Source organism: Taudactylus pleione, unplaced genomic scaffold (assembly GCF_031769625.1).
Source record: "Taudactylus pleione unplaced genomic scaffold, aTauple2 ptg000080l, whole genome shotgun sequence".
In the NCBI taxonomy this organism is placed as follows: Eukaryota; Metazoa; Chordata; class Amphibia; order Anura; family Myobatrachidae; genus Taudactylus; species Taudactylus pleione.
The window spans coordinates 6,071,757-6,099,674 of NW_028284482.1; the positions used below are offsets into that span (position 1 = coordinate 6,071,757).

Sequence of the window (27,918 nt, forward strand, 5' to 3'; positions counted from 1 at the left end):
AAGATAAAAAGGCTATTAATGTTTGTGTGGTAATTGCAGGCCTGTGGTGAAGTCCCTTAAAGAAACAGGATTAGTGGAACCAGAATTTTTTGAGGAAGTCACAATTTACTTTAGCGATATTGTGGGATTTACCACCATCTGTAAATATAGTACACCGATGGAAGTCGTAGATATGCTGAATGATGTATACAAGGACTTTGATCACATTTTGGACCATCATGATGTATACAAGGTAATACGTTTATTAAAAAGTAAAAACATATTATAAATTAACCTTGACAATAGACATGTCATCAAGTAGCATTGTAGGTGAGAAATGCATACTAGCAGAAAATACTTTAACCAACTAACTGATAAATATTTTTTTGCAAACATTTGCTAGAAGTGTTTAACTTTTTATTGAGTGAATTAAGTGAATAATATTTATTTCAAAACTTATTTGACACTAATTTATTTAAAAACAAACAAAAAAACAAAACACTTACGGGGGTATCAATCAGATCCTTGTATCATTTCATGTGACCATGCCAGGAAATTAAGTTGTGTCATTAGTGGATGTCAGACAACAGGAACAGCTTACTTATACCACTTTTATACCAAAGTTCCAGGTCTGACACAGGGGTTGGAACACACTTCTAATCCGGAACAGACCCTTAACAGACCCCTTTCATACTGCGGCATCAACCCAGGATATTCCCGAGTCAGCGCCATTCACACTGGAGCCGTGTCTGCAGTGACCCGGCTCTTCCGGCATTGCAGTGGATGCTTGGGGATTATTTAATCTCCAAGAGCCACTGAAGCCGACCAATCGAGCGGCATGTTTAGGCAGCAGGGTGGCACGGGAACGAATCATGGCTAACCCTGCAAATTACCCGAGTTGGATCCCCGGGTCCCTGAACCCAAGTGGATCCATTTACATCGACAAAAATCCCAGGTTAACGCGCAATCACGGTTTCGACAAGAACACTTCGTAGGGAGGCCCATGCACTCAGGGCCAGCTCGAGGCACATGCGACCAGTGCGGTCGAACAGGGGCGCCACCCCATAGAGGGCGTACCCCTCCCAACCATCCCAGTTCCGTTTTTCAGGCACAGTCCCGCTGTTCCACCCGCGGGCTGAAGTGTCCTACTGGTGGTCGGGAGGTTGGGCACCCCCATCGCTGCAGCTGTGCCGGACCCTGGAGAAGAGAATGGATTGCGCACGCATTTCTGCGGCATCCATTCAGTGGAGGGAGAGGGCTGTGGGCAGCCCAGCTACTGGTGGAGTGCTAGGCTCGCCCCCAGCCAGACATTAAATGGGAGGCATGCCACTTGGGCACGCCCCCAAATAGCATCATTTAGGAGGCATAGCCTATGGTAATTAGGTTACGTCCCCCTTTCCGGGCACGTGCGGCTTTGCCACACGCAGGGTAAGGGGGCGTCAGAATCCCTCTCTGCACAGGGTGCGGCTCCTCCTCGAGCCAGCCCTGCATGCACTTGCAGTTCTATGGAAACAACAAATGTTTTTATCAGAATGACAATGCCACCTGTCATGTTTCCAGGGTGACGCTGGACTGGTATACAGAAAATTCGGTAACCTGGATGGACTGGCCAGCTCAGAGTACAGATCTTAACCCACTGAGTACCTCTGGGAACTAATTGGAGCGATGGGTGCATTCTAGGCCTTCTAGACCTTCTTCAGTGTCACAGTTGGTCACTGTACTTAAGGTGGAATGGCAAAACTTTCTGCTTGCTGTTGTCCAGGAACTTGTGGGTAGTTTGCCAAGAAGGGTGTCTTCAGTAACTTTTGTCTACACAGTGTATGTGTATATATATATATATATATATATATATACATATACATATAGTACACTATTAAAGGGACCTGATATGATAGGTCAACAAAGTGTCTGCCCACTGCTCCGTCCCCTGCCACTCAGCCTTCCCTACCATTCAGCGTTCAAAATACAACAGATTTAGGTAAGTATTCAAACCCTTACCCTAACCAAAATTAATATATATATATAGAGAGAGAGAGAGCAAAAAAGAGGGGAAGCTTTAAAAAGAAGAAATTAATCCAATTTTATTCTAGTGTTGACATATCTCGACGTTTCAGTCACAGTGCGTGACCTTCTTCAATGAGAGACACAGCGTGTACAACTACAAATATAGAGTAACAGCATTACCCTGGGAAAAGGTCAGAGCTCATCACAGGAGTGAATATAGATCACCTTATAAGTCCTAATTGATATAAGGATCTCATCCTGTCCAACTTTATATCAGGATTGGTTACATCATTTGTTCTGGTCCCAACTGATATAAGGATATAATTTTATCCAACTTATAATCAGGATTGGTTACAACGTTTATTTTGAATTGTCTTCCCCTGATGAAGTCCTCACGGACAAAAAGCATAGGGTATTAATCTGTGGAATCCAATTGCCCTAAGGGAGGAACCTGCTATAAAAGAACTAACCCCTGTGTGGGTAGCAGCAGGATACTTATTTTTCCCAAACTGTGGCATTGGATCATTACTGATGTAAGCAATTTTTTAGTAACGAAGTAATATTTTTAAAATTTGTCACATGACTAGATGAATTTTAGTAATAATTTCTGAAAAATAAATAATTTTTGGATTGTTTCTAATGTGAGGCCTTATTGACCAAATTTTCTGGGTGTTCTTTGGAGAGAGGGTCTTTTTTAGAACCATTATTGAGAAAAAAATGCAGGTTTCTCAAAGAAAGGAACAGTTTCATCAGTGTCCAGCATTTGACATTCCTGATCGGATCTTCCTTCCATTGCTACAATATAGTATTTAAGCTCTTGTCTTCAGGTAAAGACTTTTATGTGCTTGCTGCGCCCTCTAAGTGTTTTTTGTTTTATATATATATATATATATATATATTCCATAGACAGAAAACCTTACGGTTTCACATGTCCCATTAAGGCTTCTTGGACATGATCTGAAATTTCATGAAACCTACTGAATTTCTGCCACTCAAACTTCAAAAAGCACTGAAATTACGATCATTAAGCCTGACACCTTAATTGACATGTTCCTGGCGTAATACAGATATGGTATGCCATGACACCATGTGTTTAACTGCAGATTCAGCACTCTCACAGAGTGAGATTGCTGTCACTAACAAAATGGTGGAGCTGGTAATTCACAGAATTGTGTGCTCATTGGAATACAGAGCCGTAACTAAACTTTTTTGTGCCCCGTGCCAGAGAGAGAAGTGGCAACCCCCCCCCACCATTTTTTAAATAGAGACATTAGATAGTGCACCTGAAAGAGGAGAGGAGAGAGATGGGATTTGGGGAGGCCAGATAGGAGATGGTTACAGTAGTCCAATCTGGAGATGACCAGTGAATGTATGAGGGTTTTGGTGGCATCCTGGGTGATAAAAGGGTCTACATATGCAACATAACTGCACTTCCGCCCTCACTGGACATCACATCTGGGTCTGTTAGGTGAAGGGTAACTAGGATCAACCAGGAGGGAAAGGTGTTACAGAGATAGGGAGTGGAATGTGTTAGTACACAGGTGAAGAAAGGTAATATCTTACTATAGCAGTGATACATTAGAGGTGAAGTTTTAATGTGTTATTGGAGTGGTGAGATGGAACTGGAAACAGTAAATATCTAAGGTTTACCCAGGGGAAACCAGGTACATCTGTTAGTCTGATATATATCTATCTTGTGACCAGTGGCGTCACAATGGGGGTGCGGAGGGTGCGGGCCGCACCCCGGGTGTCACCAGCCGAGGGATGACACCAAGGTGCAGACTCCCCCCTCAGTGACAGGAGCCGGGTGCTGCACTGTAGTATTAAGTGCAGCACTCGGCTCCTGACAATTGTGAGGGAGCCGGCACTGCAACCACAAGGCAGTCCGCACCTCCCCTCCTGCACAGTGCACACCCGACTTAAGTTTCCCCACGGCCCCACCGGTAAGAAGAATGGGACAACGGGGGTTCGGGCCGCGAGGCCACGCCCCATTCCATGAGGCCACACCCCTGTCCAGAAGCACACACCCCCATCCCACGAGGCCATGCCCCTTTTTGGCATCCAGCGTCCCTCCCCGCCCCAGGGGAAACCCCAGGGAGGAATGCCACTGCTTGTGACTACGATAAAATGGCCACTGGTGTGGAGTCTTTGACAGCAAATTTTACTCATTATATTGACTTGAAATTACAGCCATATGTAAAAAAATTGTGGTCTTATTTAAAAGATTCTACCAACATCTTTGGAATTGTTGAAGGTACAGTCTCGGATACAAATTTCAGCTGGTTTACATACAATAGATGCCCAGGCATTGTATTCATTGATCCATCATGTGAAAGGATTACCTGCCATTAGAAAGGTTTTAGATCTGATCTTAAATTACAGACCAAAGGAAAAAGTTAATTCATGGCAGTATCAATTTTATATTAAAATCACATTTCTGTACATTTCGTCCTACATGTTCTTATCGTCTTCAGGTCGAAACAATTGGAGATGCCTACATGGTGGTCAGTGGGCTTCCCAAACGAAATGGAAATAGGCATGCAGTGGATATATCTAGGATGGCTTTGGATATCCTTAGCTTTATGGGCTCTTTTGAACTACGTCATTTGCCAGGTTTACCTGTTTGGATACGTATTGGCGTTCACTCAGGTATGTATTTCTTATGTCAAAACCAGTGAATTTGCTGTTTTAGATAACAAATTACAATTACCGTAATTAATTTCCTGAGTTTAAATGGATAGTTGTGCAAAATACATAAATGCATTAGACTCAACATGAAAATAAATAGCCATAAGAAACCTAATATATTGATGCAAAATGTTCAAAAGACATTACATGATGTGCAATAACTAAGCTATAATTTGTGGCTTTGTCTTTGATCATACTGTAAATTCATCAACTGTAATTACCATTCCCTCTGAAAAACAAAAAAAGCAAGAGAGAGCTGGTAAGGGGCACTTGGGGCCTTTCTCCCAGATCCCTGGCCAGGAGAGAGAGGTTACTGAGCATTGTCAGTTCAGCAGCTCATAATCACTAGTGCACTTTACTGGATATCACTGGCCTGTATGAATAGTCATGTAGCAGAATTTGCTAAAAACTTCAGGAGCAGATATAGTCCATACCCATGGTCGTAGAATAAAAATATAGGGGAATATTTAACATTAACTGCATTTTTAACGTGGTTGTGAGGACATAATTATGCCCCAACTCGCATTGCAGTAATGTAAACTACTCAGGGGTGCAGAGTGTGGGGGTATTAAATACCCAAGCCCTGGCTTGATGGAGGAGCCTGGGTCTGCTGCCTGTCCCCCTTCCCCCTACCTGTCAATGTTGCAGCCTGTGTCTCCCCAGCTCAGCACACACTGCTGTGCGCTGGGCTGCAGTGTGTCCAGGGAGGCTGCTGCCACTGATCAGCAGTAGCATCCTCTAGCTGTGTGTGTGTTTGTTTGTGTGTGCGTGTGTGGGTGGGGTAGCACTCACACTGATCCCCACCCCACAGATTTGCCCCTGGCTGAGGGACACATAGCCCCCTTCGCAGTGCAGCAAGAACATAGGAAGCTACTTTAGCAGTGTTTGTCAGCCTCAAGGATGGGGTGAAATAATAATGAGGACCAAGGGTCCTTAGTGACAGGACATGGTAGTAGTGATAACAGGAGATCTCAAACCCCATCCCAGAAGGAGGAGATCAGCAGACAGGCCCCTTGATATTGAGGAATGTACTGATTTGGCCACAGCCTGGCCAGCAAGTAGGAATAGATTTATACATTTCTGCCAGTCTCTTAGGGGTGTATTGCCACCTAAAGTATACCTTATAGGCATTTTTCTTGATCATGGTTGATATGGAGCTAGAATCAATCTTGTCTCAGTAATTCTCAGTAATCAGTCTTGTTTCCCAGCTATTCTCCTACAGGGGTGGTTTGAGATCTCTCTCTCAATCCCTCTTGTGACTGTTCAATGGTCCCAGTGTGGAGTCTAAGAATATATTTGGAGATCATACCTTTCCTCAAGGGGAAGGAAATGTAGAGATATTCAAAATGAGATAGTGTAATACATACTGCAGGTAATGGGAGGGACTGTTGAAAATGCAGGACTTGGAGAAAGTCAGGCAGGATCCTGCCGTCCAAGAGGTCTGTAATCTTATACCTGTTGCAATCCACGTGGAGGATGAGGCAGAAAGACACAGTGGAAAAGTAGGGTTGTCCCATAGGGGAGTGATAGACAGCAAGGATTGGGAAAGAATATTGGACTTGCAAATGCCTAAGAGTTGGAAGATATTTCATCAGATTAATTCTGGGATCCCTAGGAAGACACCAGATATTAGAAATGGAAGAGAGCCCAAGATATTTGGCCTCAATGTACAGTCATGAGAGAGTGTGAGACGGAACAAAGGAAGCTACAATCTGGCTGATGTAAGACACCAAATAATGTACTTTGGTGCCAGGGAAACCTCTACCTCCACCTGTAGCTGTTTCTTATGTAATGGCAACCTGATACTGAGGTGTCTAATAGTCCTGACAAATCTTGTGAGGTGTCTCTAGAGAGACTACTAAATACTGAATAGGGAGGGTTTGGAACAGTTATACGAATTTGGGTAGGATATTCATTGTAACTGCAATCCACAGCCACAAGATAATCAAAGGCTTCCAGGAAAATTGGTCTGATTGCATCTTGGTGAGAAGTCTAGAGACATTTTCAGAGTATAATGACTCATAGGAGGCAGTGATAGAAATCCCCAAGTTTTTTTTAAATTTTTCTTCTGCCATTTGAAGCCAAATTGAGAAATGAGGTGACTGCGGTTTAGAAAAGGGAGATTAAGTAGCATAGCTTCATACTTTGAAAAGTGTATTTTGTAACTCGATCGATTGCCAAAGGATGTCATCATTTTAAAGAGAGAGAGGAGGACTGCATAAGGTGCACTACACCAGGAGGCATTGCATAAGGGGCACTGTATAATTTGCACTACAACAGGTGACATTACATAAGGGGCACTACTACAATGGGCATTGCATAAGAGGCACTACTACAGTGGGCATTGCATGAGGAGCACTACTACTAGGGGCATTGCATTAGGGGAACTACTACTGGGGCATTGCATAAGGGGCACTACTACTGGGGGCATTGCATAAGGGGGCATTACATAAGGGGCACTGCTACAGGGGGCATTGCATAAGGGGTACTGCTACAGGGGGCATTTCATAAGGGGCACTGCTACTGGGGACATTGCATAAGGGGCACTATAACTGGGGGCATTAAGGTACATATGGAATGTTCCCAGAGTGACGAAGGACACACCCCTATTTTTCAGTCATCACACCCTTGTGGCATGTGGCGATGCTCACTGTTTTGTCGCATGCACCAAAGGCGCATCTGCATACTTGGGGGGTGCTCTGTTTTTCATCTTGCCCTGGGCTCCAAATACCCTAGTTACGCCACTGGTCCTTACCTTCCTTAGGGATGATAAAAATTCTGACCTCAAGTGATTCTTGGGACCAAGCTGTACCAACTAGGATTGATATAGAGGAGCAAGATATCACCAAATGTTTTATAATATCCTGCTGTAAACTCACCAGGGCCTGGGTCCTTGCCAGATTCCTGAGCTTTGATGATGAGCCAACATTTAATTACCTTATTCAATAATAATGTTAGCTGTTTGTACCACTCAGGACCATGTGCTGCCGGTGTCGTCGGGATTAAAATGCCAAGATACTGCCTATTTGGAGACACTGTGAATACAGCTTCTCGGATGGAATCTACAGGATTGCGTAAGAATAATTAAAAATTAGCTCAGAAATGTTTTATTTTGCAGCAAAGCTATATTTCAGGTACAATCCTCATTACATATTACATGTTTTAGGAACTGGTGTTTTGGAATTATAGTTTGAAGCAATCAATGATACTTACCATGATAATTTACTACTGACTGAATAACATACAATAATAGTAATAATAGAAGGTGGTTCACCAGTCTGAATTCACATTTTCAGGTTCAATACTGTAAGTTTACAATATAAAAGTTACTTTAAAAAATTGTATTAAATAGATTTGTTTTTTCAAATGAGATGGGTGAGGCAGAGTAGCCATTTGTAAAGAGTAGAATCGTCATTTTCATTTTCCCTCAGAATAGCGGAAAGCACCCAAAGGTATCTTCACATTTTCAAGATCTGGACTGGATCTCAAAACCAATGGCACTCCCAAGTGTGGGATTCTCATCATTGCTAGTTATGGGAAGGATTCTCTTATAAATAAAGCAACATTACAAAAGTTGTTTCAGATTTTTGAGGCATAAAACTGGACAAAACTCATTAAGAGTGTAGTTTTAAGGTTTAATAAAGTTTCAACTATAAATACATTTAGACTAACAACTACAGTCATTCAAATTATAGTTTTCATTTTGAATCTAATTGGAGTTATTAATTTGAGTAAACATATAATAATATTTCCCATCAGGGGGCATAGCTATAACTTTATGGGCCCCAGAGCAAGTTTTAGGAGGGACCTCTGCAGCTGTTGTAGTGTTCATTCACACTATGCCACATTATAGTACCCCAGTACACATTGCAGGCTCCTGCTATCCGCACATCTTTTCTGACACACCAGCATGGCAGATGGCAGTAACCCATCGTGGTCCACCCCCCTGCAATACAGTGCCGACATCAGGCATTGTATAGCAGAGGCTGGGGCTACAATGACGCAATTCAGCGCAAATCATGTCATCGTCCCCTTTGTGCAGTGTAAGTGGATTGATGCGGAGGGTTGCACGCACCTGGTGGGGGGTGTGGGGGTGACTAGAGGGGGTGTGCGGGAGACTTGCCCTCTTTTCCGGACGGCCGGGTGTGCCACCCGATTTTCGGGAGCCTCACGGCTATTCTGGCAAGTACACCTTGGGGTTTAGATTTTCGTCTATACAGCTTCTATGACCCATGATTCTTACATAAACTAAGGCCTGATTCAGAGGTGTACTCTGTTGCAGCCATGACTGCATCTTTTGCGGCAGCTCAATTGCATCTTTATGCTAATGACACAGCCATACAGAGCTGCCCACTAGCTGCGGCACTAATCCACTGCTGGAGCATTAAGACACACCATCAGCCACACCAACGAATATTGCACCACCCCTATGGAGGCGCAGAAGCTCCGTCTGAACATGGCCCCTGGAATCAGTGCAACTGCAGCAAAGGCGCAGTTGCTGACTGCAACACGCCCGCATCTGGATAACCACCCCCCTGTTACCACCCAGAAACACCAACTGAAATTGCCTCTCTAAATCCAAATTCGTTCTGCGGATCCCAGTGGTTACATACAGGATGCATGCACAGAGTGAAAACATCGGCCGCTAGCGTTTGGCATCGACACTGCGTCTACCTCTGTATAAAGCCCTAAATATTTTCCTTAGGTGAGTTGTATTTACCTTAATGGTAATCTCACATATACATACTAATAGCATAAGTAAGATCAATATTAAACCATTGCTAGTGGTGTGATAATAAAATAATGTCAGGTTGTTTTATTACAAACCTTTTACATACCATTTTCTGAAAGATAGAGTAACTTTCCTTATACTGTAGATAACATTTACACCTATATATTTATTTTAAAACACATACATTTTCCACATTAGATTACCAAATACAGGGTACATGTGTTTATTTAATGTTTTTTTGTATTTAAAATTCACAAAGGACTCTCACTAACCCCGATGATGTAACGCTGATAAACACACTAGGGGACATATTCAATTGGGCACGAGGTTTAGCGAGGAAAAGACCTCGCGCCCAATTTTAGATTACCGCGGGTATCGGGTGCATGCATACCCGCGGTAATCCAAAATTGGGCGTGAAGGGCGTAGGGTTTTCAGCTCTGAAAACCCTGCGCCGCGTTAAAAAAAAAAATCTGCACTTACCTGCATGGGGGTCTCCGCAGCTCCTGGTGGCCTCCCCTCTATCTTCTCACTGGAGATCGGGCTGCTGGGAGGCTCCAGGGGCTGGTGGGAGGGCAAAGGACTGCTGGGAGATGTAGTTCTCCCAGCGCCCATTCCGGGGTGCACACAGACACTGGGGGGCCACACACACAACACTCATACACACATATACTTACTCATACACACTGACATACTTGCATGTGCAGGTTTTTTGCTTTTCTCACCCCCAATTGAATATGCCCCTCTGAATTGCAATTGACCATCAATGGTCCAGTGATTCTCCACCATCGATGAGACACAGCAATGTGGGCCTGATTAAGAGGTGTTTTCAGTCTGCGCAAGTGTGCAAGTCGCACTGTGCATGCATCCTGGCAGGGGACGCAGAACGCATTTGGACACAAAAAAAAAATATTTCAATTGGCAATGCTGGATGATAACAGGGGGGTGGCTAGCTAGAAGCGGGCAAGTCGCAGGTGTGTTGAAGCCAGCGACTGCATCTATTTTTGCAGTTGCACTGGCCCGACGGACATTCTGAGTAACCACATGCCTCCCAGGCCACCAGATATCTTACTTTGGGAGCTGATTATGGTCATGGGCCAAAACATGCTAGTTGTGGCTATCCACAACCAGCATGTTTTGATGAGAGTTTAATATTCTTAAGGGTGAGTAACAGCTTAATTCTAGAAATATTGTGTTGCTATTCAGTACTGAAAATCTAAATGATAACAAGAATGTCAGTAATAGGATATATGTTTCAGAATACATATACAGTTCCAGCAAGGAGGTATATGTACATCCATTTCACACCCATATTCCCATCAGCAACAGTAGCATATGCGTTCAATTTACGTTGGGTACACATAACAGATACTTACATGTCACTTGCACCCATATTGTAAACCAAGTATAAAAAAACACATTTAAAGTCTTAAATTAATTGTAATCGCTTTTAGTGGTGGTTAGCTTTAATCTAGGTAATGTAAATCGTTTTTTATTATTTGTAAAACATAATGTTATATGTATAGCTGTAATTTATTGGTGCAGAGTTGAAAATGTTATTTTGAGTACACATTAGGTCGACCAACCGACCTATCTGACGATTCATAAGTGTATACACACTTACCAATTGTCTGCGATGTGCCGGGCTTGACAGCTCAACTGGGCGGGCATTTTAATTTGCCCACCCAGTTGAGCTGTCAATCACCATCAGGTCCTGCAGCATGTGTACAGGCAATCGGTGGGTAGCCCATACACACCAACAGATGACCGATATATCTTTCAGATACAGCATATCGGTTATCTCCTGTGCTGCACAGCAGATCGGATATGTCTGTGAACGACGTCATCCACAGACATCCGCTGTACACACACACACACACCTACTGTATATCGCCCATTCAGTGAAACAGGCGATATTGCCATCAGTGTGTACCCAGCTTTAAGGAACAGGAAAGTGTTTTTTTTTGGTAAGAAGAGCGAGAGCTAAACAGGTGCTGTGTTCATGAAACTGACAGCAGCTCTCTGCCTTCTATAGCTTTCCAGAAGCCCTCGCATGCCAGGATTTAGGTGGCAGTCAGGAGGATAATGTAGAGTGTCTGTTATATATTTGGCTGTGAGGTTATTTCAAGGTTTCCATGGCAACCCGAGGAACTATAAATAGCACTGAGGCAAATGCTGGTCAGCCGCTGTGGTGAGAGCTGGCACCTGTGTGAGGACAGGACAGGATGTAGTGGCAACCCCTCAGGTTTGAAGAGAGAGCCATGGAAGGAGAGGTGCTTAGTGCTGTTTACCTACGGAGGAACTTCCCAGTGCTGGCAGAGAGAGAAGTGGAGGTTGGAATTGAAGTAAGATGCCTCGTTGACACTGAATCCAGTCAGAGGATGTGAGTGAGAGGTTGGGGAAGCAGAGCTAACTTTAGACTACTGGTCCTGAGCAGACCTTACAAATAAGGAGATATCAGGTCTGTAAGTCATCAATCCACACCACACCATTATATAAAGGAACCTAAGTGAACTACTGTGCTGGATTTATTATACATATAGAGCCAGTTTAATTGCAGCCTGCAGTAGTATTATAGAGTCTATATATGTATGTACTGCTCATACTGATTACCAAATCTTCCCATCAGCCGAACAAATATTGACCTCAAAAGGGGGAAACTGCATCTGCAGATGCTGATTATCAACAGTGACAGCTTCAGGAGATTCTTAAGGTGGGTACACACCTAGCAGATATATCTGCAGATCAAGTGATCTGCAGATATATCTGTAGATGATGGTCGTTCATATACACTGAACGACCATCATCTTCCAGGCAGCCGCGAGTCCCGCTGGGCAGGTCTGCCCCCCTTCCCCGCAGCTGCCGCTGCACGTGTCTGCAGAGCGCCCGTACACACTTGCCGATGGACAGATATGTCTGCAGATATATCTGTCCATCGACTGTGCAGCACAGCCAATGCAATATGTCTGTGAACGACGTCGTTTACAGACATATTGCTGGTACACACTGGCCAACGTGCACCAGATCAATTGATCAGCCAATATATCTGTCAGTGTGTACCCAGCTTTACACAGTAATCAGAGACAGGAGCCCATCCCCTGGGGTAGTGCTTATCTGCAGGAGGGAGAGATAAGTAAAAACTTTGACGTAATTGAGCGTTCACCTTACAAAGTCGCTATTATTAAGTCAAAGCAGTAAAAATATATTCAAGTGAACACTTCTGAAATGGGGCCACCATCAGGGGGTGAAGGAGTCACAGGCCCGGACACACGGGGGCCCACCAGGTGCCTGCTACTTACTGCCCGCCCGCTACTAACCTCCTGGCCGCAAGTGGCAGACAGTGACAGGCCCGGCTGCGTACACTACGATACCACCTGACCTTGCCGCCACTGCACATTAGACACAGTAAGAAAGTGACTTGTGAGTCTCTACTCACCCAGCTGGACCCAGCAGTCATCCTCCTGCTCCACCTCCTACCTTACTGCATTGGGCAATTGCAAATGTGCCCACTGCCGTCAATAAAGTTTTTTTTAATATCAGTTAAGCCGATGAGCGACGTCACGCCGCACTGCTGAATGACAGAGGAGCTTCTGTGGGTGGGTGGTGTGAGGACTGAGGAGCTGCCCGATGCATGAAGAGTGAGACAATGACAGAAGAAGAATGGAGCGAACGGGGTAAGGTAAGTTAAAGTGTGTGTGGACCTCTAGGAAGCACTGCCTTAGACTGTGGGTCTCCTGCTGCCTGTCTTAACTGAAACATGCATAGAATATATATATATATATATATATATATTTATGAAAAAGTGCAAGGATCAGCGCCAATCAGTAAGCCCAATTAAATAAAGAACACCCCAATATAACTGCAATTCCCTCCCAATAAGGGCGTCAGCTAAGTACCAATTAGAGTATGGGTGATGTACAATAACAATTAACAAATATATAGTAGGTACAGTGACCTGCGTGTTAACTCAAATAAAGTGCTAGTATATTAAAGTGCAAATGCCATCAAAAATTGTAATTATATAACGGGTTTACACAATTTATTAGTGATAAAACAAAGGTATATAAAAAATATATACATAAAGCAATAACAATTCATCAGCTGCAAAAAATTTGGTAATAGACCAGTATATTCAGGACAGCAGAAAATGTAAAATTATTTGGCAGAGGATATCAAAGGGATGCTGCTCCAGTGGGGTATCTCACTTCTTCTAAATTAGTCCCTATTTGATGGGGTATAAGAAGTGAGATACCACTGGAGCAGTACCCCTTTGATGGAGTCTGGAGGAGGCGAAACGCGTTAGTAGCTCCATTCTCTTGCCACTTGAACTTGTTTCTCCTGATCTAAGATAAGCTTTTTAAGTTATCTTCTGCCAAATAATTTAAAATTTTCTGCTGTCCTGAATATACTGGTCTTTTAACATTTTTTTAGCAGCTGATATATTGTTATTGCTTTTATGTTTATATATATTTTACATACTTTTGTTTCATCACTAATAAATTGTGTACCCCCTTTACTTATTTATATATATACGATTACAATTTTTTATGGCATTTGCTCTTCAATATACTAGTTTATTTGAGTTAACACGCATATATTTATTAATATACAGTATTTGTTTATATATATATATATATATATATATATATATATTGGGTATAGGTAAGGTAGCAGGGGAAGGGGGTTGTGGGAGGTGGGGGGTTTGTGAAGGTTGGGGGGGGCCCTACCTATTTTGACCATCCCGGGCCCCACAATTTCTGATGGCAACCCTGCTTCTGGTACATAATCATAAGAGAATGGGGAATCAAGAGAGGTAGAGCAACGAGAGGCCCAGGGAGCAGAGTTAAGGATAGACTGAGGTGTATGGCGGTAGGCAGTCCAATAATCTAGGTAAGAAATGAAGAGGGTGTAGATAACAGTTATAGGGGAAAATTTATCAAAGCTAGGAGAGAGATAAAAGGAAGAGAGATAAAGTGCCCAAGACCGGTTCTATTGATATGCTGGTTATGCAGCCGAGTAGGACGCCACATAGAGGAGGGCGCCCTGACCCGGCAACGGCCAGCGACTTGCAGAATTAAGTTCAGGCAGACGGCAGTCAGACTGTGTCACTGTTAGTGACACAGCTTCCTGCCTGCGCCATCGTGATAGGGGCGGGCAGCACTGTATTGTGGCAGTGTCAGGGTTAATCCCCGAGCCAAATCTTCCCCTCCCTCCCCTGGTAGAGCTCCTCCCACCTCCCAAGAGGGGATGGTGTTGGTGCTGCATAACCTTCCCTGCATGTCAGCACAGCCTGTGCGGTCCACATGTGCGCTGCCTGCACTGCAGATTACAGGGAACTGCAGCAAAGTCTCTCCCTCCCAGGGCAGCACATTCTGTAGATCTTCCACGTTCCACCTGCATGCAAAGCCTCCACAGGAAGGATGCACACACAGGAGCACATCGTTTATCATATTAGATGGGTGATGGGATGCAGAGCCCAGCAAGGAACACCCACGAGTAACGGATGGTGGCAGCATTGGCAGCAGCAGGTTTATATGTTTTTTGTGCAGGCAATGCTATTCTGCTTTATTACTAGTCAGGAGGTGACCATTCAGTCAGTGCTGTATAATAGTACCCAAAGGGTGTTTACCTGGTGCTCACTCGGGTGTTACTATACTAAATGGGGGGGGGCAGCAAGGTTCTAGAGAGAGAACCCCTTGTTTCTCTCACTTGGATTATACTTTCGTAGCTGTATGTGGTAACACACAATATAGACCTGCGCCTGTAATAGATCAATGTAGATCAAGTTAACTGAAAGTAGTAAATATAAATAAGCGTAGCTAGTAAAGGAGATGAGAAAAAGGGCTAAACTAAATAATAAAGATGTAAATATCTCAGTAAAAAACTAGTGGTTAACCTTATTTATTTATATGCTTGATAGAGCTTAGTTATGGATGTGGAGTTTGCAATTGTGTAATGAAGCAGTGATTCCTTAATAGGAGGCACGCTTTATGCAGATGGATACATCAATGTCCTGTACCAGCGTCTACTTCTTGGTGGTGGGCCGGACCTAAGAGGCGGTGGGCATGTGCCTGTGCTGATGCCGGTTGCTCTCTGCAGTGTACACCTGAACCTTGGCTACTTTTGGCTGCACTGCATCAAGAGATGTTGCGAACCTGAAAGAACCCGGCTCCGGTGATTCCGCAAGAGAGAGCCGGCGTGTGGGCGCAGCGCTGCTTCCGGCTGATCCCCGCAGTGCACGCCGGAACCTAGGTCACTTCTGGCTGCGCAGCATCAACGGATCCCGCGAGCATGAATGACCCTGGCTCTGGTGCTGACCGCGCGCTCAACTCACCTGTTGGTGAGGAGACTTCCTTCTGGAAATGTCCTTCTGTGGTGCAGTTAGTGCAACCGGTGTCCTCCTACGCGTCTCGGCCGTCTGCCTTCCTGAGGGAGAAATTCAGTCAGTGCTGCCTGGGAGGGAAGAAGTTACAGGTAATAATGCACAGGAGACAATTGTGTGTTCTGCCAGAGCATGATAGCATCCCCTTGTCACGTTGGATACTGTGCTCAGGACAGGATGATTGATGGAAGGGGAGTTCCAAGCCTGTCACCTTGTTTACACCCTGACCATTGCACAGCCCATGCAAAGCATCTCTGCATAAACTGTTTCAATGCAATCACATATTCCTTATTAGCCATGATGTCTTACTACAGTATATCCCTCTTTTCAGAGTACAATATATCACTTGTCCAGCCCAGCACTGCTCAGGTAAAGATCTTATCGGTTCATATTATGGCTCAAATGTGTTGTTGCTCTCTACCTGTCAGGGCCCAGACACCCTCCTAGTCCACCTAGTAGGAGACTCCTAACTCCTCAAATAATAAAAGGTGGGCAGAGGCAGCAGAGCTGCCCGATACTTAAATAACAGAGTTCCTCTCCTGGCTTCTGGCCTGCCTGGTGGGCAGTCCCTGGGGCACAAAAAAAAATTTGTTTACCAAAAAAATTTGGCTTGGGCCGGCCCTGAAAGTACCAATCAGCTCCTAACTGCCATTTTTCAAACTCACCCTGTAAAATGACAGTTATTATTATGCTTTATTTATATAACGCCACAATGGTTCTGTAGCACCTAACAAAGCACAAAAACAGAAACAGTGTGAACAAAAACAGGAACAAAAGTGACATACAATACAGAACATGGACATTGTTTTAAAACATTGCTGCATCAGCAGTCATAATGCTCAAATAGGCAGCAGGGTGGTAGAACACAAAGGTCAGGTGTCGTCGTAGGCAGTGAGGAGGATATGGTGGTAGAAGCGAAGGAAGAAAAAACATATCAGGGAAGAGGGCCATGCTCGTGAGAGCTTACAGTCTAATTTTATAGTCTGATTGGTTGGTACTTTATATCTCTCTCCACTTTATCTCTTTCCAAGCTTTGATAAATTTGCCCCCTAGCATTTTCAAGGGCGAGTATTATTTCTGGAAATACTGTGTCGCCATTCTGAATGTAGACTTTATAACTGTATACTGTACCCTAAGAGATTTTGCTGCAAAAGAACTACATATACAGTATATATAATGAATAAATTAATCAAATCTAACAGAAGTGTAATTGTTGGTTATTGCTATAATAAAAAAATAAATTGTGCTATGCTCAACTTAACTCGTTGAGGGTTATTTGCGAAATGCAAAATCTGTGGACAAGATCTTTGTTATGTGCATATGTGAGTGTGCTTTTCACCTAGGACATATCAAGATGCACAACGACCTTACAGTCTTTGGAATGGCCCCTGGAAAGATCAGCCTACACTTAACGTTGTAGATACACATAGAAACAGTGAAATGTTCCTAGAGATGAGCGCTTTCCTTTTTGAGAGAACTTTGGGGTTCAGAGTCGAACCAAGTCCCAGTTTGGAATCACTTTGGGTTTAGTCTCCTACACGGGCCCCCTCCTCTCTGTCCGGCAGCAAACTGAGCTGTGTGCGGCCAGCGCTGGAGTTATAGACTCTGGGCACCAGAGTGCGCCCAGAGTCTATAGAGTATGTGCAGGTCCCCGGGAAAATGGCCGTGGTGACCATTTACCCTGTACTGTGCATGCGGCGGCCATTTTCCAGTCGTTTTTACAGCACCGGACCCCCGCGCCAACGTGGGGCTGATTACCTGGGCCCAGGCTTGCGATTGGGGCTCGGTGGGCCCTGGGTCTGCCACTCCCAATCTGTCCTGTCAATGGCGTGTGCATGCTGGGCTGCTGTGGGTACAGGTAATCTCCTATGCCTGCACCAGATAAGAGGGGAGAGCGATCAACCTCTCCCCCCCATCCCGGATCTGCCCCTGACGGATGGGCACAATGACGCCCTCCTCAAACACTTTTTTTTATAAGGAGTAGTGGCTATGCCTTCTTACATTTGGCCCCTTGCTAGTATCCAGACCTGGCCAGGCTCTCTACAGCCCTATACACAAGTTGCATTTCCTTAAAAATAGGCGTGTGATAAGAACATTACACTTTTGTGTTGTTTAACTGACACTTCTTGTCTCTTTGCTGTAGAAGTTTTATAAAACACAAATTAGCTTCTAAGAACCCTACATATTAAATTACTTGTATTTAATCTACATTTCTTTTAAAATAACAGCTTTACGAATACATGTAAGTAAATCAACCATATCAATTCTGAAAAGGACAGACTGTGACTTTCAGTATGAAGCAAGAGGAGAGACGTATCTCAAGGTATGAAACATAGGAAACTATTGCACACTTTAAACTATTTCAATCCTATCCTAAAAGAAAAAAAAAAAAAGAGTCAGACAATAATGAAACTACTTACAGTAAGCCTAGAAAGATAATTTGTGTTTTCTGTTTTGCTCATATCAGAACATATACATTATGAGGCATTTATAAAAGTACGTTCTGAAATAGTAATTTTGCAATTATAGGTAATTGCTAAAGTACCATACCTATAAATTGGTACTTATTTAAGTATACATCATTTACAAAATGTAAGCAGTGCTTGTAACTAAAAACTGCATTAATCATGCTTTTGGCCTATATCAGGTCAGACCAGCTTAGGACAAATGCATTATTCTAATTAAAGAACAATAAAAAGGAAAAAGAAAGAAACTTGCAAATACTGTATATGTACTACACAGAAGCAAGGTGCAGTACAAAGGTTGACATTCTGGGCTCATTTACACTTAGATATATGTCCATTTTTATCACACATAGTACATATTTCCATACTGCATATGCACACCAAAATGCATATTCACAAGTCTGTACATAGTTTTCTGCATATTGTTGACTTGCACCACCTTAGGGATGGAGAGGTGAAATGGGGCATAGTGATAGTCTTGTTAAAGTAGTGGCATGTTCATATAAGTGTATCACAAATAGACATGGGTGCATCAGTAGCTATGCCTTTTAGGAATCATCTCTAGCTGGTGCTGGAGGGATGGTGAAATAAAATGCAATGATAATGATGACTGTCAGCAGCACTATCTGTCTGCTTCTGATTGGCTGTTTGTGTACTGACCCCTCTAGCTGACAGTACTTATGATTATATTTCATGAAGTCAGAGCTGTCTATTCACATTGCTTACTTAATAAAGACTTCCTTTAATGTATAACTGTGTCCTTAGGAATATATGTATCAATAAGATCCCTTTATAGATAGCAACGGTATTAGTCCATAATCCTTAAATGACGACATACAATAGCTAAAAAAAGGCCTCACTTGGTGCGCAAAGTTGTTTAGTGCCCAAAAATGGTAGCACAGATTTTAAGGAGCAACGTAATGATCCTTCCGCAGGTTCACCTACGGAAACCTTGTTACGACTTTTACTTCCTCTAGATAGTCAAGTTTGATCGTCTTCTTCTTCCTGCATATAACACTTTACAGATATCTACACATACTGTATACATTAATGAATACTGGGCTTGATTCACTACGGAACACAACTGCTGCTGCACTACACAAGGACGCCCACTTGACCTTACACACATCCGTAATGTTTTGCAAGACTGCGAAACCATCGATACAATTGAGTACTATCACAGCCTCACGCACACTTGCACAAGCTCTGACCTTACTCAGAAATTGCTAACTTCCATGCACGCTATGAGACCTCAGGCTATGTAGGCCATCGCAGTGGATAATTTATGCACACCCCTGCAACGGCATTGAAACGCACTGGCACGCCTGTGTTTTACTGACCACCCACCGGTCATCACCCACAAACGGCACTTCCTGACAATCACTTTGCGATGGGCCTGCATGGTCAATACGATTGCAGTGGCCGGTTCACACATGTGCACTGCAACACATGCACAGAACACAACAATCGCCAATTGCGTGCGTATTAGCAACTGCATTCCTTGCTGAATCAAGCCCACTGTACACAGGGTCTGTGAAAAAGCCCTGGGTTCCCAAGGAGACCCTCGCACTGTCAGGATCTTTCCTTTCTCTAAGTGGGGCAGCCAATGTCAGCACTGTGAAGCCCCCCACATTCTATTTTTCTATGTCAAGCTTATAATTAACCCAGAGGAGTTTATTCCAGCAATCTCATTGGTAAGAAGCATGTAGGGTGCACTGCACTTAGTTTAATTTAGTAAACACACTCCCTCTTGCCTATTACCCAATGAGAAAAATGGAATGAACACTAAATGCAAAAGTATGGAGTTATATATAAGCACTAAGGGTATGGACATGCATTCAGGGAAGGCAGGTGAGGCAGAGCCTCCCCTGTCATACTATTGAGATTTGATATAAAAATTATTAGAATAATACAAAGAATATATTTATAACTTATAAACATCTTCTTTGTTTATTGTAATAACTTTTATAGTTAATACTCACCAGCTATGTGGAGCTCCTTGGGAAACGAGAGATGAGGCAGCAACCACTCAGTCTCACTTCTGTATAGTCAGACACTACAGGTTGAGTCTCCCATATCCAAATATTCCGAAATACGGAATATTTTTAGCATGACTGAGAAAGTAAAACCTTTGCTTTCTGATGGTTCAATGTAGAGAAAGTTTGTTTAAAGCACAAAATTATTAAAATACAGTATAAAATAACCTTCAAGCTCTGTGTATAAGGTGTATATGAAACATAAATGAATTTCATGCATGTACACAAACTTTTTTATGCACAAAATTATTAAAAATATTGTATAAAATGACCTGCAGGCTGTGTGTATAAGGTGAATATAACACATAAATGCATTCTGTGTTTAGATTTGGGTCCCATTCTCAAGATATCTCATTATGGTATGCAAATATTCCAAAATACATAAAATTCCAATATACCTCTGGTCCCAAGCATTTTGGATATGGGAGACTCAACCTGTACTTGCAGAGGTGGGGGCGGGGCCACACCACAGACAGTAAGCTGCACATAAATAGAGCTAATAGAGGGATGCCTCTGAGTATGGAGGGGTGTGCCTTGAGCACTGATGGTCACCTTGGATGTATAATGTGATCAGGAACACTGCAGTGTTTAGAGATCGGAGGTCAGTCAGCAGAAGCAAGAGAAGACACAGTGATGCAGGTAGGAGAATCAATGGACACTGAAGCTTAGTGTAGTGAGGGGAGAGTTACAGTGAGTATGGGGGATAGACAGGCTCCCAGCACTCAGACCTATCTCCATGTGTGCCTCCCCAGCCATTGATCCCACCGTACATGACTGACTAAGGGGTCTATAAATGTAGTAGTGAAAAGCCCTGTTTCACTGAAAACAGGTCTTTTTACTGCTTTGTTGTATTCAGGAAGGGTTATTCCATGGAGAAGTTTCTGATATCTCCAGTGGTGCCCCAACTTCCTGTCAGGATCACTTCCCCATACTGTAATATTGGGAGAGCAATTCAGAGAAGAAAGAAAAGCCCAGCAGGAGACAATGGTAAATGCCACAATCTCAACCCTGTGTGGCTGCGCCCTGGCTGTATCTCTGCTGCTGTGTCCTCCTCCAGTAGCACTGCTGATGCATGTGCACAAGTGCCAGAGACTTTATGTATTGGTGGTATTTTAGTGGCCGCACTGCTTACATGGTTTGCAGTGTGGCCGCTTATTGGAGGTCATCGCAGGAAAGGTAAGTATTCCTGAAATCCCTCCTTAAAACTAGTATATATTACATGGATATGATGCGATAGTATATGATACTTTACATGACGATTTAGTTATTCTTCACGAATAGAGCCCCAAGTGAATAACATGATGTCACTCAGTGTTTTAGGTGCCCATAAATCTTGGCACTTTAGGTAAACACCAGAGTTTTGTAGTACCATAGCTCATCTGAGCAGGGTCACAGAGAGAGGGGGCAGTTACTAATTACCTGGGCTTGTTGGAGGGGCCCAGATCTGCCCCCTCCCTCCAAAACAGTAGTAGTCACTCTCTGCCTGCTATCTGGGAGAGGAACGATCACATTAATCTCCCCCCCGCGTCCCCTATGCAACGTGCAATTCCGCACAGTTTTTAAGTAATTTTTGTAGGTGGCCACGTTTCTACTATTTGATCACGCTCCTCTAGTATCCGGGACCGTCCCCACTCTCTAGGGCCCTGCATCTGATTATGGGACTCCTGTTACATTGTGCGTGTTTGTGTTGGGGAGGGGATGGGGTGTTGGAAGTGGTATGGTTACAATCTTATTCTGGTGGGGAGGGGGGTTTGCTTTTGTAGGAAAACCCATGTTCTCCTGTGCCTTGAGTGATAATTCTGTGTCTTAGGTTTCACTGGGGAAAAATAGTTAGTGGGGGAATAATAGGGGAAAGAAAACCAAAAATGTGTATGTAATTGATTGCAAATATTATACCTACTAGCTGTAGTTTAAAAGGGAGAAATTAGGTTAGTACAGGCAAATCGGACAAACCTGGATGATTATTGGAGAAATGGAGATTGATTGTGAAGGGATGGTGTAGACATCAAAATAAAATATATTATTTGTGGAAGTAGTTATTGGAGACAAAATTAATTACAAGGGTAAGATAAAATTTGCAGGGGCTAGTTAGTGCAGTATATAAAAATACAAATATAAACAGCAGACAAAGTAAGTCATTTGGGAGACAAATGTATAAAGGGTTTTGACAGATACAATATAGAACCAATGACCAGAACACCAGAAAATCGCTGTTGGGCAGCAGCACATCTCCAATTCCCGAAATGCCAAGTGCAGACAATCTGCAACAAACAAGAAAGAACTACCAGAGTCTAATGGTAGCGTCAGCCCTTGCTGTAGCCACTAATGCATTTTTTATTGAGAAGGTTTGTAGATACTGAAATATACTGGGCAATATCACAATCAAATGTTTAAGTAGTTTTGTGCCTAAAGTATATTCTTGTTATTAAACAGTGAGCTTGATACACAGCGACAATAGTGCTAATATAATAAATTAATGAATATATGTTTGGTCTGTAAAATGTCAGTGCAAATAAATATAATAAGATTAATAATATGTATAAAGTGTCTGTGCAAAATTAGTTATCCTAAAAATAACTCCTAAACCTAATTTAAAGGTAAATATTCCATTCAAGGATCAAACGTAATTAATAACATTCCCAATAATAATCCTTAAATATAATAGTGAAAAGTGACTGTGCAGTAAAAAAGTGCTTATTAAATCTCCATGTGTCAATGGTTTATGAGATCAAAAGTAATTATATATAAAAAGCGAACATTCAGTATAAAAAGGGGGGTACAAAGTTTATTCGAATAAAAGACATAGAAAACACATAGAACAAGGTCAATAATAAATTCATAAAGAATTTTTTAAAAGCAATAAATGCGTTTTTTGCAAAGGGAATTTAAGGAAAAATAAGTAAGGATAAAGTGCCAAATGCTTATCTTATTTAAAATTTCCCGGCAAGTTCATATAGGGCAGGAGTGGAGCTTCCCAACGCGTTTCGTCAGGTACCCTTGAAGAAGTCTAGGTGAAGGACGAAACTTTATACATATTATTAATCTTATTATATTTATTTGTACTGACATTTTACAGACCAAACATATATTCATTTATTTATTATATTAGCACTATTGTCGCTGTGTATCAAGCTCACTGTTTAATATCCTTCTATGTAATAGCAGCACACCACTGCTATACCTATATCTCTTGTTTTTAGCTGACACCCAGTACCAAAGGGGATAGTGTTATTAAGTATCAGGTCTGTTCTATCTGTGTATAGACTATATCCAGGTGGCGCTGATTAATCTCTCATTGGTCTATATTCTTGTTATGTTTGATTTTTTTTCAATTGCACATTTTAGGGTAAAGGCACAGAAACTACATACTGGCTAACTGGGGAAAAGAACAATAAGTACAACCTCCCTATACCTCCATCTGTGTAAGTCATGTAGCGAATCTGATTAGCAAGAACCAAACTTTAAAGTGTGTTTGTTGCATCCTAGGGGTATATTTACTAACCAGCAGGTTTTTCAAAGCCACCAAACATTTGATCTATTTATGACTGATAGATTTAAAAGGACAATAGAAATAAATGATACACCAGGCTTCTTTAACATTTATTTCTATTGCCATTTCAATTATATTGGTCAAAGTAGCCTATGATCAGGGCTGTAACTAGGGGTGGGCGAGCTCATGGTGCAGGGCCTGGAGGTCTGCACTATCACTACCCCATTGCACCTACATGTGGCCTGCAAGTTCCCGGAACAGCACCCCGCAGCCTAGCTGGTTAGTAAGTATGGGTTGGGTACATTTCTTAAACAGACATTTAAAACATAAACACCATAATGCCGACAGGTACAATATTTAGGCAACCAAAATGTCGGCATATACTATGTCAACATTCAATATGTAGACAGTCATAATGTTGACAGGTACATAATTTAGACATGGATATAATTTAGATATTCAATATATAGACAGTTTGAAATTGTTGTCAGTGTCAAAATGTCAACAGTTAAAATGTAGACAGGTAATTTGTTACAGTCTTAATGCTATGATTCCAACAGCTAGTGTCCCACTGAGAGCTGCTGTAGAACCACACAGGCCAGTGTGTCCCACCACAGATTTGCTGTTAAGGTTTGCTTAAACTGTTGCAGAGCATGCTGGCATGTGTAGTTCCACAGCAGCATATATTAATATACCACAGCCGTAATTGCCACAGCAGCTAATCCCCTTCATAGTAGTATTTAAGTAAATGAAAAACAAAGTAGTGCTTAGCTGCACTAAATAAAATGACAAGCAAAGCATGTACAGAAACAGACAAATCTCAGGTGCACAACTCCAAATTATTAATAATATATATAAATGCAATAAAATGTTGCAATCAATAGAGGTTTTTAGCATAATCATGGCCAAGCTTATGGGCAAAGCATGTACACCTGCCTATAATTTGACTGTAGGTTACAGTATGTGCAGTGACCAATAATTTCTATGTTGACATTTTTATTGTCTGTAATTGATATGGTCAAAATGTTAACAATTCGTGTGGAACTACACATGCCAGCATGCTCTGCAGCAGTTTCAGCAGGCCCTAACAGCAAATCTGTGGCAGGGCATGCTGGCCTGTGTGGTTCCACAGCTGCTCTGAGTGGGACACTGTCTGTTGGAATCAAAACATTATAACTGTTGACATTTTAACTGTATCTACATTTTGGTTGTCAACCTTATGATTTGTTATTATTTTAACTGTGTTTATATTTTGATTGTCGAACAACGTTTTTAATGTCATCATTTTGTCTCTGTCGACATTTTTATTGTCAACCTTATCAGGGCTGAAACTAGGATACCTGTCACCCGGTGCAAGGCAGCAATTTTGCGCCCCCTCCCTTCCTGTACCTGAAGTTTCTCCTTGCTCGTCCATGCGGACGGCTGGCATAAACCCCCTGGCAATGAGCATAAACCCCCCTGGCCAGTAAGGACCTCTATTATTTGTCTCCTCTTTGGCAGTGGCCATTTTTGGATGGCCGTTTTCTGAGTCTGCAGCCCCCAAGCCACCTTGAGTCAGCTTTTTTCACCCCCTGCAATCTGGCACCTGGTGCACGTGCACCTCTAGCCCCACCCTAGTTACTGCCCTGAACCTTATGACCATGTTGACCTTTTGGTTGTCGATATTTTGATCATGTGGACATGACAGCTGATATTTTGGTGTCGACCTTTTGATTGTCTGAATTTTGACCACATCCCGTAAATTTACCCCTAGTGTTGTCAGGGTTTGTTAGCACTATTTCCAGCCAAAATTGCATCGGTCCAATAGAGTTATGAATTTCCATCTTCGATAATTGTTTCCAATGCAGTCCTAATTAGCAATAAAAGCTGAATCCATTGGGAAGAAAAAAAGATAGCAACTTTAGTAGATAAAATTACAGCATTTTTTCTCTGTTTTAGTTGTCTTTCTTTAACTTACAATTGCTCTTGGTGGTGGGAATGAGAAGGCACCTAGTTGAAAAGTAAAGGCAAGAACTAGATAGCTGAGATGCATCAGGTTTCATATACTGGAATGTCCAGGAGACTCTCAAATCTTGAGTGGCTCTTATGGACTCTGGGAGCAGCAGGCAAATCTCCAGGGAATTCGGCGGCTCATCCACTGGACCCTCCCGGAGACCCTTGCTGAGAAGTTGGCAAGTATAATCTGGCATCAACTCTTAATTTGAAAAGACCTGGTGTTTAAACTCTTACACCCCAGGAAGAACGGAAATAAAATCTGTTACTTAAGTTCCTGTTTAGAACGGTCTCTAAATGTTATTTTAATTTGATTTTTTTAATATTGATATGTTAAACAGGGAAAATCAACAACGTCTGCAGTCTGATTTTGCAGACATGATTAAGGACTCTTTGAAAAAGAGAGAAGAAGAGGGATTTATTGACAGACCACTGACTCGTGTAGCAAGCTATCGAAGTGGCACATTGGAATACCTGCAAATAGCCACAAGCAGCCCACCTAGCACTTATTTCTAACACATGGATATGCACTAAAAAGCACAAGGACAATACTTACTGATGTCAAGACGTAGGGATGCTGTCACAATACGGTAGCAGATCATACGCTACTACTAAAGAAGAATTTCCACACTGTATCTTACATGAATGTTGTATCTATCCTAATCTAATAAAAATGCTTCTTCTACTGTATTTGCAAAATTAGCAATGATGATGCACAAATGATAGCTAGCTAAAGAAATACAAATGGGACTTCAGCAAACTCTGTGAAACAGAAAATTGCCTTATTTCCATCATAATGATGTAAATACTAAGCAAAGTAATAGTAATAAGTATAATGAAAAAAATATTTTATGTCAATTAAGAATAAACAAATTAGCTGAAATAAATTGCAAGTTTAATTAATCATTGTGGTGTTTACTGCTGCATCTTCCTGCTGACTTATGTAGGTAGCCAGAAATGATGATACAATGGGCCTGGTTCAGAGTTGTACTCCAATGCCACATTCATATGCAGCGGCTGTGCGAAAAAATGTCGCAGCTGCCTGGATTTATATTGAGACACCCGCCAACAGCTTGACAAATTCAAGCGACTGCGTACAAAGACGCAGCATCGGCCGCAGATCACTTGATTATTGGCCTCCTGAGTAACCCATGGTCACAGAACGGTGCTGGCAACTGAGACGCCGGAGCCAATTTAACTGCTTATGGATATGCAATCTTAGGCTGAGACATGCCGCGGTCGCGATGCGTCTGCATTGGAGTCGCCACTGCCCTGTTGCTGCCCACAAACAGTCCCGTGATTGTCAATCACTTTATGAAAAAATCCTCACTGCGAGAAACAATGGTAATGAAGCGTGGCCCATGCGCAGATTACGGATAACCTGAAATTGCGCAAAACATCCGCATTGCGTCCATCTCTGAATTAGCCAGATATCCAGAAGAAATGATAGTTTCATACACACTGCTGCTAACGGAAACTTTACGTTCACACCAACTTTAATCATTTATTGTCATATTGTTTAATACATGTGTCTTATGAGTTAGCCACTAATTGCTTTCAGTTTCCTCTACCTCTCCCTTTCTGAAATAACTTATTTTAATAAGAGACACTTTGGTGTAAATTTCCTAAGAATCGAGTTTGGTTGAGTTTTTTTTTATTTTAACTCACTTTGACTCGCCGATACTCAGATGAGTTTGCTGTTTTTCAACTCGCAAATTTACTAAGAAGTGCGTTTAGCTGAAAGTGAGTTTTCTAATGGTGAAGCAGAACGATTTTTTCCCCCAAATTGCGAGTTTAGATGAATTACTTACCCCGAGATGGCAGTGTTTTCTCTCCGCAAAGCTCACCCAGGCAAGCAGCCTGCACATATATCAGTGAAATATGTGAAGGCTGCTCGTGTGGTCTACCTGTAAAAAAATGGGTTAAATGTTTTTGTTTTATTTTAAATTAAGTAAGTACATGTAAAGCGGCCGCTGATTGGCTCGCACCCCGTGAGAAATTACAGCTGACTTTGGTAAGCTGTCATTTCAAGAGGTGTAAGTATATGCAACAGCATATACTTACATCTGTCCGGTCTGGTTCGGGTAACTAGTTTATTTGTTTTACCAAGACCCTGGATGCTACGAAGAGCAGCGCCAGGATCTAGGCGAGTA

General features: G+C 42.5%; 1 protein-coding gene across 2 annotated transcripts in view; it reads left to right on the forward strand.

Annotated features, from left to right (window-relative positions):
* Positions 1 to 26,281, forward strand: part of GUCY2C (guanylate cyclase 2C) — a 150,720-nt gene extending 124,439 nt beyond the window's left edge. For both annotated transcript variants that reach the window (XM_088468119.1, XM_088468120.1), the window contains 6 exons: positions 40 to 232; positions 4,458 to 4,632; positions 7,647 to 7,745; positions 18,011 to 18,105; positions 23,629 to 23,705; positions 26,107 to 26,281. In XM_088468119.1, the coding sequence (XP_088324245.1) occupies positions 40 to 232; positions 4,458 to 4,632; positions 7,647 to 7,745; positions 18,011 to 18,105; positions 23,629 to 23,705; positions 26,107 to 26,281 (814 nt within the window). The remainder of the gene's footprint in view (positions 1 to 39; positions 233 to 4,457; positions 4,633 to 7,646; positions 7,746 to 18,010; positions 18,106 to 23,628; positions 23,706 to 26,106) is intronic.
* Positions 26,282 to 27,918: the final 1,637 nt, after the last annotated feature.